Raw genomic sequence first — 15,193 nt, forward strand, 5'->3', positions numbered from 1 at the left:
CAGCTCTCAGGCTCCAGTCATCTGGCTTCCACAGCCCCTCCCCAGAGCCGCCCGCCCTGGTTGGCTGGGGTGTCTTCTCAGACCACCAGTTTTGTGATTGGCGTCTCTCAGGTTCCTGAGTCAACCGAGGGACAGGGGTGAAAAGATGAAAAAAGGTACAGTTTTAGTCTTCTAAGCAGCAATAGGAGTAATGGTGTGATCAAAATTTAAATAGCCCCCTGGTCACTTCTTATTTCATGTTCCGTTCCCTCGCCTTGATCATATTTCTCAGTCTCACCGAGACGGTTGTCATCTTTTTATCTCGTTATTATGTACGTGCTGCATGTTGGAGCTACTGAGTGCTGGCTGTGCAGAGCATGGCCTCTGCACCCGGCTGTCGCTCTCAGGCTCTGCGTGGAGGTGAAGCCGGTGACAGGGGCTCTGTTTCAGGGGTGAATATCTTTAGGAGAGAAACACATGCTAGACTCCTGTTTAGAACCTGTTTCTTTCATTGTCCTTGTTTCTTACGTGCCTACATCATCTTCAAGCAAACTTGATGAAAACACCCACACTTACATTTTTGTGAACGTCCTCCTCTGCGGGCTGTTCTCTGTGACCTGTGAATAGAGGACAAATTCCCCGTTCCTGGCTTTCATATACACGACTGTGTCCGCAGAAAGGTTGGAAAAAGTCTTGCTTTTGGAAAAATGAACCTGTGTGTTTACACCCATTTTGTAATACTTTGTGCTTATTTTCTTCCTAAAACTTGAAGTGAACTTTCCACACATAAGAAGTCAGAGGCCAGGTTATTAAGTAAAAATAGCTTTGATCCATTCTATTTAAGCCATTTTGACTGGGGGTCCAGGAGGCCTAGTCATTGCTCCTGTGGATTTTGATGTGAGGACAAAATGGATGCTTTCTTAAATGTTATAAAGTCATCATGGGAAGCATTGCAGTCCTCACTTTGTCTAGTACTCAAAGGATGATCTTTAAAGGAAGAAGGAAAGAAAACAAAAAATGAGTGGTTGGCTGCCGCATCACCCTATTTTGTGGCTGATCCCTTCACTCAAATGGGATTGGGGGCTGATGCTTTCCTTTGCACTGTCGTCTGAGCGTTTGTGTCCTGTGCTTGAATAACCTTCCCAGGACAGCTTGTTCTGCCCTGCGTTGAAGAAGAGATTGAACTTGCGGTGAGGAGCTGGGAGCAGATGACTGCCTGCTTGGCTTTTATCCACTTAAGTAGAAAATGACACTCAGTTGTTGCCTATGGTCCTCAGTGAAGAAAAATTGCAGATGCATCTCCACTGCTCAGATTTACAGGGCCTTGGCCCTTCTGAACACGTATCACACATATCACTCTGTGATTCTCTTCTGTTATAATGTTTGTAAATCTGCAAGCTGAGTTGTTACAAGAGAGCTGCACAGGCAGTCGGTGGGTTTGGGTGGAAGCCCGCAGTGCCGTGCAGGGCCAGCCTTCTCGAGCTGGTCTGAGCTGGTCCTGCCAGAGTGGACGCTGGGCCTGGTGGGTTGGTGCCCGTGGCCATGGCCATTAAGTATCTTGATGTCACTCTTCTTGAAGACAACGGAACACCTCTCACCTACATGAAAGGGAATGTGGAAGGCTCTGGGGTGCACAGAGATCATGGTCATCTTAGGCCTCCTGCTTGAAAATGGGCAGGACGTGCAGGCGCCCTAGAGAGCTGACAGCAGGAGCCCGGCCGAGGTCTGGGCCCCCAGGTGTGCTGCCCAGGCTGTGTCTGACTCCAAGACTTGCCCCATCAGCGTTCCCCTCAGGAGGGATGCTCCCCAGGAGGAAACAAAGGTCAGCCCAGGAAATGAGTGGGGTTTATGCAGGATGTTTGAGTCAGAGAACTTGATGGAACAAGGACAGGAGACGTGCCTGTCTTCACATGTGTCCGTCTTGGTGAGTGTCCGTTGCCACACATGTCTGAGTGCACATGTATCTGTCTTCATGCATATGTCTTCTTGTGTGCCTGAATTTACGTGTGTTTGTCTTCCTGTGTGCCCTTGTTCACGTGTATCTAAAGTGTCCACCTGCACACGTGTCCACCGGCAGTGGACCAGCAGTGTCCACGCTGCTCTCTGAAGTCAGTTCTGGCTTCCTGTGGGAGGCTTATTTTTACCCAGGTATTTAATCTGCTTCCATCTTTTTAAAATTGTCATCGTCCAGGTAAATGTTTTGTATTTTCTTTTTCTCTGAAGGTTAGTTGTAGAATAAAAACTATTGGAGAAATACGGATTCGTGATGCCTGAACTCATCAGTAGAATTACAAAACTGGGGGGTTTCTCCTTGGTCACTGTCTGATTATGTCTCTGTCTCTAGAAGATAGATGATAGAGTCCATTTTTTTAAATCTACATTGTGATAATACTGATTGAACTAAAAAAAAACTTTAGCCCTTTCAACTGCAAGGTATTATTTCAGTACCTTGACACTTTGGTGATAAAAAGGTAATGATTATTATAACACAGTAATTAAAACAGTAATTCCAAAGAATGGTGAAGATACCCCCTTGCCACCGTAAATATCTTCCACTTTGGAAACAGCTAACCCAGAAGTTAGAAAGCTGGGCAAAAACCACGGGCAAAGACACCAAACATGGCACTGTGCTCGGCATATAGCAGCCATCTGACACTGAAATTTGATGGTTTCTGACAGGGGCAAACCAACCAGTGATCCAGAGTGACAACACAGTTAACACAGCCTATGAATTGAAGTGGGGTTTTCAAGAATGTTTTTGACTGCCCAAAAAAGTCCGAGTTGGAGATCCATAATCTTATTTTTAAAACACAAGAAGATAAAAATATGTTGTTTGTCATTTTATCTAAAAATTTAGATAAAATTTTAAAACTTCTCTAACACAAAATAGTTTGGAGATGATAACCATCTAAATTAAAATGACTTAATGAAGTAGCAGTAAAGAGCAGAGTAACAGTGTTATCTTGTCCTGACCACGTGTGTTTGAGTCTGTTGTGCTGTGTTTGGTGTTGGACTAAATTGCGCACAGAAGTTTGCTTTGGTGGAGACTGAGATGCACAGAGAGTGGTCTCTGGGAAGCAGCCTCCCGGACTTGCAGGCTTGCTGGTTCTGACGGATTGCCCTCTGACGTGGAAAAGTAGCCAGGACAAATGGAAAACACAGCTTGTAAACAATTTGTATGGTGTGATCCCTTTTCTGGCTGGGAGAGAATTAAGCCTCTCTAAATAACATATTTAGCAGGAAGAAAATCTGATAACTACATACTTACTGGGTAGGTGAGGATGTGATATAGGGAAAACGTTCCTTTCTGTGTTATATAGCTCTTAAAATGGGTTGATTTTTTTTTTTTAATGCTTTCATCAGAGAAAAGGGAGAACATTACATTAAAATAACTTATAACTTGGGGAGTACTGTGTTTCAACCTTGTATCTTTGTTGTCCTGCCTGTCCAAGGGCCTGGAGGATGGCGGTGGCACTAAAGAGGTGTAGTTACCCTGTTGAATCCTGGCAGCGGAAATACTCGTAACCCTTGTTGCTGACTTGGCATCGATGCACATTTGAGTCTGGCCAGCTGTTTGCAAACTGCTGATTTGTTCATTGCGTGTATAGGAGCTCTTTCTTCAGGCATTGGCAGAAGGATGATCAACTCAAGGCGCATCGAGCGTGTTACAGAGGCTGGAAATGGCATGACAAGTGGACAGTGGGTATAAACTGCCCGACTGAAGGCCATCCCCGTCAACTCGTTCTTGGTGGGGCCGAGCGCTGAGCTGACTCCCCTCTTCCTTGGCTGCAGCTTGGTCTTTTCCCATTTCGCCGCCACGGCAGTGTCGGCCGTTCCTAGCTGTGTGCTTTCTCAGAGCGTGAAGACCAGTTCTGCGTAGTCCTGAGATTGCCGGGACGATTCCTCCTGTAATTGGTGTTCTCTGTGAGACACAAGCACGCCGTTCACCTTGGAATTGAACCTGAAAGTTGACCCATGGGTCTGTGGCTCTCTTTGCCATTATTTAATCTACTGTTTTTGATCATGAAAGTGGATGTTCTGAAATTCCTAGGAATTTTGCTTGTTGGGATTGGTTTTTCCTCCCTCACCTAGTTTATCTCCTCGGACTTTTTATTTCCTAGGAAGGTGTTAATGGAGAAAAAGATCATCTGACTTGGTTAATAATCCTGGAAATACAAATTGAAACAACAATGAGGAATGCATTTTACTCACCATATTGGGAACAGTTATAAGGTTGGTGATCAGTGTTGGCACGAGTGTGTGGAAACGGGTAAGGCTGAGGGCAGCTTAGCACCGAGGTGGAAGGCACGGGTGTTCTGAAGCCATTCTGAGCATGCTGCCTGGCCAGCCCCACCGCTGTTGCCTTGGCGATGCCCTTCCTGCCTGTGAGTGGGGGACAGTTGTGTCTGTCCCACAGGGTCGCTGTAAAGAGATTAGTTAACACTCGTAACACTCGTAAACGTCCACGGTGCAGTAGACATGTCTAGTGAGTGAAAAGGTAATGATACCCACCCACTCTTAGTGGGATTGCAAAATGACCTAGTCTTTTGGGAAGGTACTTAGGCTTTATTAAAATTTTAAATGTATATGCTCTTTAATTCCTCCATCCCCTTTCTAGATGTGTATCTTACAGAAATATTTCCAAATGCATACAAATTAAATGAAATAAAATAAACATATATTCATATTACTGAACACCATCTAATAATTAAAACAAGTCAATTCATTGATGTGTCCAGTACGCATACTATATATGTTCACATGCACACACTCCTGTGGGAAGATCTGCAAGGTATTCGGTGACAGAAGCAAGTTGCAGAAGAATGTGCATATTGCGGTTCTGCTTCTCTGCGGATGTAAATACATTTGTGTATGCACGTATTTTATAGGTAAATGGGTATTAAAGAGGCAGGAACTTCATATTTAGTGTGGGTAGTGGCTGCCTAGGGGAGGGAGCGGGTCTGAAGGGGCTGGAGGATAAGCAGGGTCTTTCGCCTTTTGCTGTATGTTCTTGTGCAGTGCTTGCTTTGTCCATCCGAAGGGTGTGCTCACATGTTACTCATATCACTGTTTTAAAAGTTCACGAAAAGAAAACTTCCAGTGAACTAAACAGTGCTTGGTCTCCTAGGCCAGAGGCAGGGCAAGTGTTGGGAAAGGAGACAGGATGGTTGGGCAGGGGCCCTGCTGTGGGTCTGAATCCCCCCAAGCCCCACCACTCACACAGGCAACTGAGTTAGCATTTCTGTGCCTTGGTTTTCTAATCTGTGAAATGGGAGAATAGTAGTGCCTGTGCAGGTTCGTGATAGTGAGTAAGTCGGTGTGTAAAGGGCTCAGGACTGTGCCGGCACATGAAACACCAACTGAGCACAGCTCCCCCATCAGGAGGGAGGGGCTGTCGGCAAGCAGGTCCTGAAGAGAGGCTGGGGGACAGAACCGGGAATGCAGTTGTCTGAGTGAGCGGGGCAACGAGGCCGAGTACTGTGCCTAGGAATTCAGGTGCTTCTGTTCTGCCTCCTTGCATGTGTTTTGCAAATCTGCCAAGGGAGAACCTAGGTGTCTGAGTGTCTCTGACTAGCAGGGGACTCTAATAAATATAAATACACAGCATAGGTTACGGTAGTGCCAGATTAGTGCCATCGGTTTACATTTTAGGTGAGTAAACTCAGTCTTCCATAACTACCATTTTACAGACGCAATTGAAAATTTCCGGTAGCAAATGGAGTTCATGATTTTAAGGTATTTAAATATTGATTCTTACTGTTACTAAACGTAGGAAAGTGGATCTCGTAACTAAGACAAACTGTACACTCTTGGGTCGTAAAGGATCCTCTCCCTCCAGCTTCTCGTGGGCGGTACTTGCTGGTCACCACAGATCAGTTCTTCAGTCTTCCCATACTTGGGATATGTCTGGGCTGATCCAGCATTTTGCTTTCATGTGGCTTTTTAAAATGAAAACAGGCACACTTTTTTTTTTTAACATCTTTATTGGAGTATAATTGCTTTACAATGGCGTGATAGTTTCTGCTGTATAGCAAACTGAATCAGCTATACATACACATATATCCCCATACCTCCTCCCTCTTGCGTCTCCCAACCACCCTCCCTATCCCACCCCTCTAGGTGGTCACAAAGCACCGAGCTGATCTCCCTGTGCTATGCTGCTGCTTCCCAAAAGCTATTTTACATTTGGAAGTGTATGTATGTCCACACCGCTCTCTCACTTCGTCCCAGCTTACCCTTCCCCCTCCCCATGTCCTCAAGTCCATTCTCTACGTCTGCACCTTTATTCCTGTCCTTCTCCTAGGTTCTTCAGAACATTTTTTTTTTTTTAGATTCCATGTATATGTGTTAGCATATGGTATTTGTTTTTCTCTTTCTGACTTGCTTCACTCTGTATGACCGACTCTAGGTCCACCCACCTCACTACAAATAACTCAATTTCGTTTCTTTTTATGGCTGAGTAATATTCCATTGTATATATGTGCCACACCTTCTTTATCCATTCAGCTGTGGATGGACCCTTAGGTTGCTTCCATGTCCTGGCTATTGTAAATAGAGCTGCAGTGAACATTTTGGTACATGACTCTTTTTGAATCATGGTTTTCTCAGGGTATATGCCCAGTAGTGGGATTGCTGGGTCGTGTGGTAGTTTTATTTCTAGTTATTTAAGAAACCCCCATACTGTCCTCCATAGTGGCTGTATCAGTTTACATTCCCACCAGCAGTGTATGAGGGTTCTCTTTTCTCCACACCCTTTCCAGCATTTATTGTTTGTAGATTTTTTGATGATGGCCATTCTGACTGGTGTAAGATGATATCTCATTGTAGTTTTGATTTGCATTTCTCTAATGATTAGTGATGTTGAGCATTCTTTCATGTATTTGTTGGCAATCTGTATATCTTCTTTGGAGAAATGTCTATTTAGGTCTTCTGCCCATTTTTGGATTGGGTTGTTTGTTTTTTTGATATTGAGCTGCATGAGCTGCTTGTAAATTTTGGAGATGAATCCTTTGTCAGTTGCTTCATTTGCAAATATTCTCTCCCATTCTGAGGGTTGTATTTTCATCTTGTTTATGTTTCCTTTGCTGTGCAAAAGCTTTTAAGTTTCATTAGGTCCCATTTGTTTATTTTTGCTTTTATTTCCATTTCTCTAGGAGGTGGGTCAAAAAGGATCTTGCTGTGATTTATGTCATAGAGTGTTCTGCCTGTGTTTTCTTCTAAGAGTTTTATAGTGTCTGGCCTTACATTTAGGTCTTTAATCCATATTGAGTTTACTTTTGTGTATGGTGTTAGGGAGTGTTCTAATTTCATTCTTTTACATGTAGCTGTCCAGTTTTCCCGGCACCACTTATTGAAGAGGCTGTCTTTTCTCCATTGTATATTCTTGCCTCCTTTATCAAAGATAAGGTGACCCTATGTGCATGGGTTTATCTCTGGGCTTTCTATTCTGTTCCATTAATCTGTATTTCTGTTTTTGTGCCAGTACCATACTGTCTTGATTACTGTAGCTTTGTAGTATAGTCTGAAGTCAAGGAGCCTGATTCCTCCAGCTCCGTTATTCTTTCTCAAGATTGCTTTGGCTATTCAGGGTCTTTTGTGTTTCCATACAAATTTTGAAATTTTTTGTTCCAGTTCTGTGAAAAATGCCATTGGTAGTTTTATAGGGATTGCATTAAATCTGTAGATTGCTTTGGGTAGTATAGTCATTTTCACAGTGTTGATTCTTCCAATCCAAGAACATGGTGTCTCTGTCCATCTGTTTGTGTCATCTTTAATTTCTTTCATCAGTGTCTTGTAGTTTTCTGCATACAGGTCTTTTGTCTCCTTAGGTAGGTTTATTCCTGGGTATTTTATTCTTTCTGTTGCAATGTTTCCTTAATTTCTCTTTCAGATTTTTCATCATTAGTGTATAAGAATGCAAGAGATTTCTGTGCATTAATTTTGTATCCTGCTACTTTACCAAATTCATTTATTAGCTCTAGTAGTTTTCTGGTAGCATCTTTAGGATTCTCTATGTATAGTATCATGTCATCTGCAAACAGTGACAGCTTTACTTCTTCTTTTCCAATTTGGCTTCCTTTTATTTCTTTTTCTTCTCTGATTGCTGTGGCTAAAACTTCCAAAATTGAGTAATAGTGGTGAGAGTAGACAACCTTGTTTTGTTCCTGGTCTCAGAGGAAATGGTTTCAGTTTTTCACCATTGAGAACGATGTTGGCTGTGGGTTTGTCATATATGGCCTTTATTATGTTGAGGTAAGTTCCCTCTATGCCTACTTTCTGGAAGGTTTTTATCATAAACAGGTGTTGAATTTTGTTGAAAACTTCTTCTGCATCTATTGAGATGATCATATGGTTTTCCTCCTTCAGTTTGTTAATATGGTTTATCACATTGATTGATTTGCATATATTGAAGAATCCTTGCATTCCTGGGATAAACTCCACTTGATCATGGTGTATGATCCTTTTAATGTGCTGTTGGATTCTGTTTGCTAGTATTTTGTTGCAAATTTTTGCATCTGTGTTCAGTGATATTGACCTGTAGTTTTCTTTTTTTGTGACATCTTTGGTTTTGGTATCAGGGTGAGGGTGGCCTCGTAGAATGAGTTTGGGAGTGTTCCTCCCTCTGCTATATTTTGGAAGAGTTTGAGAAGGATAGGTGTTAGCTCTTCTCTAAATGTTTGATAGAATTCGCCTGTGAAGCCATCTGGTCCTGGGCTTTTGTTTGTTGGAAGATTTTTAATCATAGTCTCTATTTCAGTGCTTGTGATTGGTCTGTTTATATTGTCTATTTCTTCCTGATTCAGTCTCGTAAGGTTGTGCTTTTCTAAGAATTTGTCCATTTCTTCCAGGTTGTCCATTTTATAGGCATATAGTTGCTTATAGTAATCTCTCATGATCCTTTGCATTTCTGCAGTGTCAGTTGGTACTTCTCCTTTTTCATTTCTAATTCTATTGATTTGAGTCTTCTCCCTTTTTTTCTTGTTGAGTCTGGCTAATGGTTTATCAATTTTGTTTATCTTCTCAAAGAACCAGCTTTTAGTTTTATTGATCTTTGCTATCGTTTCCTTCATTTCTTTTTCATTTATTTCTGATCTGATCTTTATGATTTCTTTCCTTCTGCTAACTTTGGGGTTTTTTTTTGTTCTTCTTTCTCTAATTGTTTTAGGTGTAAGGTTAGGTTGTTTATTTGAGATGTAACAGGTGCACTTTTAAATTTATTTATTTATTTATTTGGCTCTGTTGGATCTTCGTTGCTGCGCATGGGCTTTCTCTAGTTGTGGCGAGCACGAGCTACTCTTCATTGTGGTGTGTGGGCTTCTAATTGCGGTGGCTTCTCTTGTTGCAGAGCATGGGCTCTAGGCGCACGGGCTTCGGTAGTTGTGGCTCATGGGCTCTAGAGCACAGGCCCAGTCATTGTGGCTCACAGGCTTAGTTGCTCCGTGGCATGTGGGACCTTCCGGACCGGGGCTCAAACCCATGTCCCCTGCATTGGCAGGTGGATTCTTAACCACTGCACCACCAGGGAAGTCCTAAAACAGGTGCACTTTTAAATTATATCACTTAGCTGGACAATTCATTTGCTAGGGCTGTTATGACAAAGTACCTCAAACTGGGTGGCTGTAAACAATAGAAATTTATTCTCACAGTTGTGGAGTTTGGAAGTCTGAAATTAGGGTGTCAGTAGGGTTGGTTCCTTCTGGGGGCTCTGATGGGGAATCTGTTCCGGGCCTCCCTCCGGCTTCTGGTGGTACCAGCAACCCTTGGCTTGCAGACCCATAATCTCTTCCTAACTAACTACTTCTGCAAAGACGCTGTTTCCCAGTAAGGTCACATTCAAGGTTCAGAGAGTTAAGACAGGGACATGTCTTTTGGGGGGACATAGTTCAGCCTACAGCGGTCACTTAGGCTTATGATTTCTGACTCTCATGTGGGGTCTTGACCGAGGACAAGGGTGAGGGAGCCCTGGCTGCAGAGGGTTCCTGCAGGACTCCTCTGTCTTTCATTTCAAAGTGTTGATTTGTTGGGATCTTTGGAAAAGAAAAAAGCCAGGAGATCAATATCAATTCCAGTGTTAGGGGCTCACATCCATGTGGGTTTTATTATTTGGGCGACTTTCATTTTATATCCTTTTAGCACTACTCTTTTTGATTGTTACAGATGGAATAGTTCGATTTTCAGACTCTTATACTTCTTTACTTTTTAAAATTGAGATATAATTGACATATAACATATGCTTTTTTAAATACACCAGTTACTTGATTCAAATTATATCTCTTTTTGCAAATTTTAACTTCTGTGTTTTCCCATTTATGGTTTTAGTTTCATTATAAACTTTGACGATACTTTAAAGCCATATAGCAAACTTCTATTTTTTTTTATTTTATTTTATTTTATTTTGCGGTTCACGGGCCTCTCACTGTTGTGGCCTCTCCCGTTGTGGAGCACAGGCTCCGGACGCGCAGGCTCAGCGGCCATGGCTCACGGGCCCAGCCGCTCCGCGGCATGTGGGATCTTCCCGGATCGGGGCACGAACCCGTGTCCCCTGCATCGGCAGGCGGACTCTCAACCACTGCGCCACCAGGGAAGCCCCAAACTTCTATTTATAGTCCATATTTTAGATCCTAAAACTACCTTAAGCATTTGTATATGGAAAATTAGAGAAACAAATGTGCTGTTTACCTAAACTGCACTCTCTCACTTTGCTTACATTGAAGAATCTTTAGCTTGCAGGGATAAAATCCATGATCTTAGAAACGTTTTAATTTATTTGTTCCCTGATCTAGTCAGCAGACGTTTATTGCTGTACACTACTCCAGGGGTGGGGGCTCTGCAGTGACCAAAAGAAAACCCTCCTGCCCTCCTGGAGGAGACGTGGACAGATAGTTAGATGGTTCCTGCTGTGGAGGCGGGACCACCCTGGAGCACAGTGAGGGAGAGGGCCACGAGGCCGTCTGCCAGAGGCAAGGAGGCCAGGGCCCCGGAGGGAGTGGGCTGGGGTTTGGAGGGAGAGCAGGCCTGGATGCTGCGTGGAAGCAGGGAGAACAAGAGCAGAGGTGAGGCCGGGGCAGCCTCGGAGCCCATGGACGGTGGCGAAGGCAGACCATGGATGTGGTGAAGCTGTACTTTCCCCCAGCCATCGAGCACTTTTTATGTGGTCTCTCATCCAAATAATTGCCGATTTTTACAAGTACTGAGCCTGTGCCCACACAGTGCACGTCTGGCCTGGAGGCCACACAGGCAGTCTAGCATTTCTGCTCACTCCTGTCATCGTCCTTCTTGGAGACGTGACTCTCCCTTCTTAGCCGTTTTCAAACCTGGGAAATCCAACCTTGCAGAGAAAGGAGTGGGTGCGAAAAGGAGTTGGTCGTTCTCTGGTGGACACACGTAAGGGGAGGGCAGGGGGACAAGGGAGTCCCTCGGCGTCTCTACACTTCTCAGGAGCCCAGAAGTAGAAGGAGCAGACATCGGTGTCTCCTGAACAGAGAAAACAGGTGCTGAGAAGAGCACAGGGACGTGTGGCAGCCACACCTGCCTTCAGAGGCCTTCGGGGCCCGAAGGTGCAACCTTGGTGTGCATGCAGCATATTTACATGCATATCTGTGTTCAGACAGCTGACGTGCTTCTAACCAGACACAAACTGCCATTACAGGCCCACCGATGACAGCAACCAGCCCCCAGGCCGCGGCGTCCTCTCCATGCACGGGCTGACCTATGGGGTCATCCGGGTGGACTCGGAGGAAAAGCTGTCTGTACTCACCGTGCAGGACGTCGGCCTCGTGATGCCTGGAGGTGAGCGCGGGTACAGGCGCAGAGTCAGAGCCCAGCCGGGGACCAGCTGCCAGTGCTGCCCTGGCTGGCATCCCTGTCCCCGGCTGTGAGCGTGCCCACCTCGGCCTGACCTCCAGTCTGGTCCCATGTTCGCCAAGCTTCAGCCCAGGAGGTGCGGTAACACGGCCCTTCCTGATAAAAGAAAACCCAAAATGTTCATGAGGCTGAGGAAAGGCCTCTATGTCACATGCACCCTAGGACCCCAGGAGGCACCCGGGGCTGCTCTGCACCCCCAGAGGCACCTGGGCAACTTCTCCCCATGCAAAGGTCAGCTTCTTGCTGGTCGTCCTGGTGCACTGGGGGCCAAACCCTTATGGAAGCTTGCCTGCAGCACAAGAGCCCTTGTTTAAGTCACAGAAATCATTTCCGCGTTGCATACAGACAAGCTCCCGGCAGAAGGACCTGCCTTGATGAAGCCCTCTTGCCTTTCCACCCCTGCCCTGTGCTGGGACACCTCCTGAGGCCTCGCGGGGGCCCCAGGGAGTGCAGCTAGAACAGCTCTGCTGGCAGGAGGGAGCCCCGGTCTGATTTGTAGGGCTCCCTCCCTGGCCTTGCCTCTCCTCACTCTTCACATGGCGTCCCCGGGAAGTGGGCCCCCTTTCCTGGGGCAGTTCCTCCAGAGTCTGGACCTTCTCCTGATGAGCCTCCACGCACATGGGTGTTGTCTCGCCTCATCAGGGGCAGTCGCATCCACATACAACCTAACCCCAAAGCCAGGCACATGCTCAGCTCAGCTGCAGCTTCAGCCAGGCCTCCTGGCTCCATTCCTTTCTTGCTTTTTCAAATAAAGCAATTCCCCATGGTTCCAACCTCAAAAGATGAGAAAACTGTACAGTGAAAAGCCTCCTTTCCAGCCACTGGAGGCACCCACAGTGGAGACATGCAGGCAACATGTACACAGACAGACAGACAGACACACACACACACTGGCATATTCTTTTTCCTGTTTGTTTAAAATTTCACATAACAATAGAGCCCTTCGTGCCTGCTCATATCTTGAATCTTGAAGCTCGTTTGTTAGCAGCACGTGAAGAGCTCACACATTCCCTTCCAGGCTGAGGAGCATTATGGTGTTTGAACGCATAATAGTTTATCCAAACCCTTCCCATTGGGTGATTTTCCACTTTTTGCCCCTGCAGTGTGGTTGATGCAGTAATTCATCTGTGCTCCAGCCTGCAGAGGTGTGAGGAAGAGCTAACAGGGAGCGTTCTAGAAATGTGCAGTGTGAAGGGCACACACCCAAGTGACTCTGATGAGGCTGTCCTTCAGAAGGATCATAAGGATTGATATTCCTGCTGCTAGCGGGGGATGCCCCTCTTTCTCCACTCCCTCATGCCCAGTGTATTTTCAGACTTTCTGATTTTTACCAGTTTGAGGGGTAAAGAATACTTTGGTGTCATTTTAATTTGAACTTTTCTTACCATGAGTGAGCTGAAATCTTCCCGTGTTTTGAGTGGGTCTCTTTTTAGACACAGCACTTCCTGTCACCTAACACCAACCTGGGGATGAGGGGCAGCCTTATGACTCTTTCTGCCCAGCTCAGCTGTCACTCGGTGCACCCACCACCTCCCTGAAACACAAGCTTCAGCCCTGATCGCTGGCGCTCTGCAAACAGGAAAATTAGCATCCACCAGTCTTCCCTGAAGGGCACACCTTGACGGGGAGTCAGAGGTCAAAGACTGAGATTCCCGTGGGACGGGGGAGGCTTTCTGTTTAGAAAAGCCTGAGAGGCTGTTGAGCAAGTGTCTCCTGCTCGTTGGTTTCAGGGCTCAGGCTGCATCTTGGAGGCTGTGTGGGCTAGCTGATGACGCTCAGCATGCGGCAGTGACGCTCAGGCTTGTTGTAAGTGTCGTCCTCATGTCTGGATGGCAGAAACGGTTACTCCCTTTAAATGCCATTTACGCACTAAAATTAAAGCAATTGGAATTATTTACTGATGTCACAACTATAAAATGTGAGGTTTTGCTGCAACATGGAAACTCACTTGCCTCAGGGACTGTGAGGACCTGCGCGCTTTCACCTGTGGCCTTGCTGCAGACGCTGCTTCTGCTCGTTTGGGTTCTTTTTCATATTCATTCATTTCTTCTCTCTGACTCCCTCCCTCCCTCCCTCTCTAACGTCACTGTGCTTCGTTTTGCGTTCAGCCATCATGTGTTCGGTGAAGCCGGACGGGGTTCCCCAGCTGTGCAGGACGGACGAAGTCGGGGAGCTCTGCATGTGCGCAGTTGCCACGGGCACGTCCTACTATGGCCTCTCGGGTATGACCAAGAACACCTTCGAGGTAGGTGGGAGGTGAGCCCCGTCAGACAGCCATTGCCAGGTGCGTGGAATAGACGTGAAAGAGAAGATGGTAATTTCTCGATAAAACGTATTCATAGTAATTAAAATGGCTGCACTTTCTCCTGCCGTTATTTTTATAGTTTTCAATAAATTTGGCTTAGCAGTGTTGTTTTCACCTCATAACCAGAGTTGAGAAAGAGCAAGTCGTTTTTTTAAAAGGGGCCTTTTTGTTCATTGCCGTTCTCACCCGTTTAGGAAGAGCAGCAGCTGACAGGTGGGGGCTGGAGAGTGTGCACGGCCATGCTGGGAGAGGGAGCAGTGGCCCCCTTGGGGCCTGTCAGCCTCGGCCAGACATGCACACTGCACATCTACCTCTACCACACGAGTGTGTGTCCGTGCCGTGTGCACACGGGTGTGGCATGCAGTTAGCACACACATGCACACACTGCCCAGTAAACCCAGCATTCTCAGAATTCGTATCATTTCACCAAGTGTGCCTGACCTTAGAAGGAACACACTTTGACTAAGTTGTATGTCAGCAAACATGAGTTGTTTGGGGATAAATTTATTAACATGTAGAACTTCAGGTGTGAACACATGTGATGTGGTGCCTTGTACAGGCAGCTTTGTTGAATGTAGATTCAGGTTTCTAAGTGCCCCTGAAACTGAGCCAAACACAGTCTAAATAAAACTTATCTCCTTTTCTTTGCGACTTATCTGTCGGGTGGGTTGAGGAAACTAGGCATCGAGTTTGAACTCGTGGTGGGGCCTGATTCCTCTGTATTTTTCTTTTGAGTGTATTTCCAATAAGGAAAAATAGCATTTTAATGAACAAGGGTTACTTTACAACTGACAGATGTTATTTAAAATGCACCTTGCTTCTCCACTTAACCATTTTTATGCTGTGGTTTTATAAGCAGAAGAAAGAATTAGTGTTTGTTAGACTGTGGCAGGCCTCTTCAGAGGCCCTTGCGCATGGGCCGGTGGGACGAGCTGTGAGAGCTGGGGAGGGAGGGGAGGTGTCCGCAGGCTGGCGCTCACAGCAGCTATGCGGACCTGGGCTTCTCCAGCCAGGGTCAGGTGAGGAGACCCAGCTTGGGGGAAG

At 45.8% G+C, this 15,193-nt stretch overlaps 1 protein-coding gene across 5 annotated transcripts in view; it reads left to right on the forward strand.

The window, feature by feature from the left end:
• Positions 1-15,193, forward strand: part of DIP2C (disco interacting protein 2 homolog C) — a 186,687-nt gene that overhangs the window by 99,911 nt on the left and 71,583 nt on the right. For all 5 annotated transcript variants that reach the window (XM_029238229.1, XM_029238230.1, XM_029238231.1 and 2 more), the window contains 2 exons: positions 11,630-11,769; positions 13,953-14,089. In XM_029238229.1, coding sequence (XP_029094062.1) covers positions 11,630-11,769; positions 13,953-14,089 — 277 coding nt within the window. The remainder of the gene's footprint in view (positions 1-11,629; positions 11,770-13,952; positions 14,090-15,193) is intronic.

The sequence above is a fragment of the Monodon monoceros genome, unplaced genomic scaffold (assembly GCF_005190385.1).
Source record: "Monodon monoceros isolate NGI ecotype Baffin Bay Population unplaced genomic scaffold, NGI_Narwhal_1 Super_Scaffold_21, whole genome shotgun sequence".
Taxonomy (NCBI): domain Eukaryota; kingdom Metazoa; phylum Chordata; class Mammalia; order Artiodactyla; family Monodontidae; genus Monodon; species Monodon monoceros.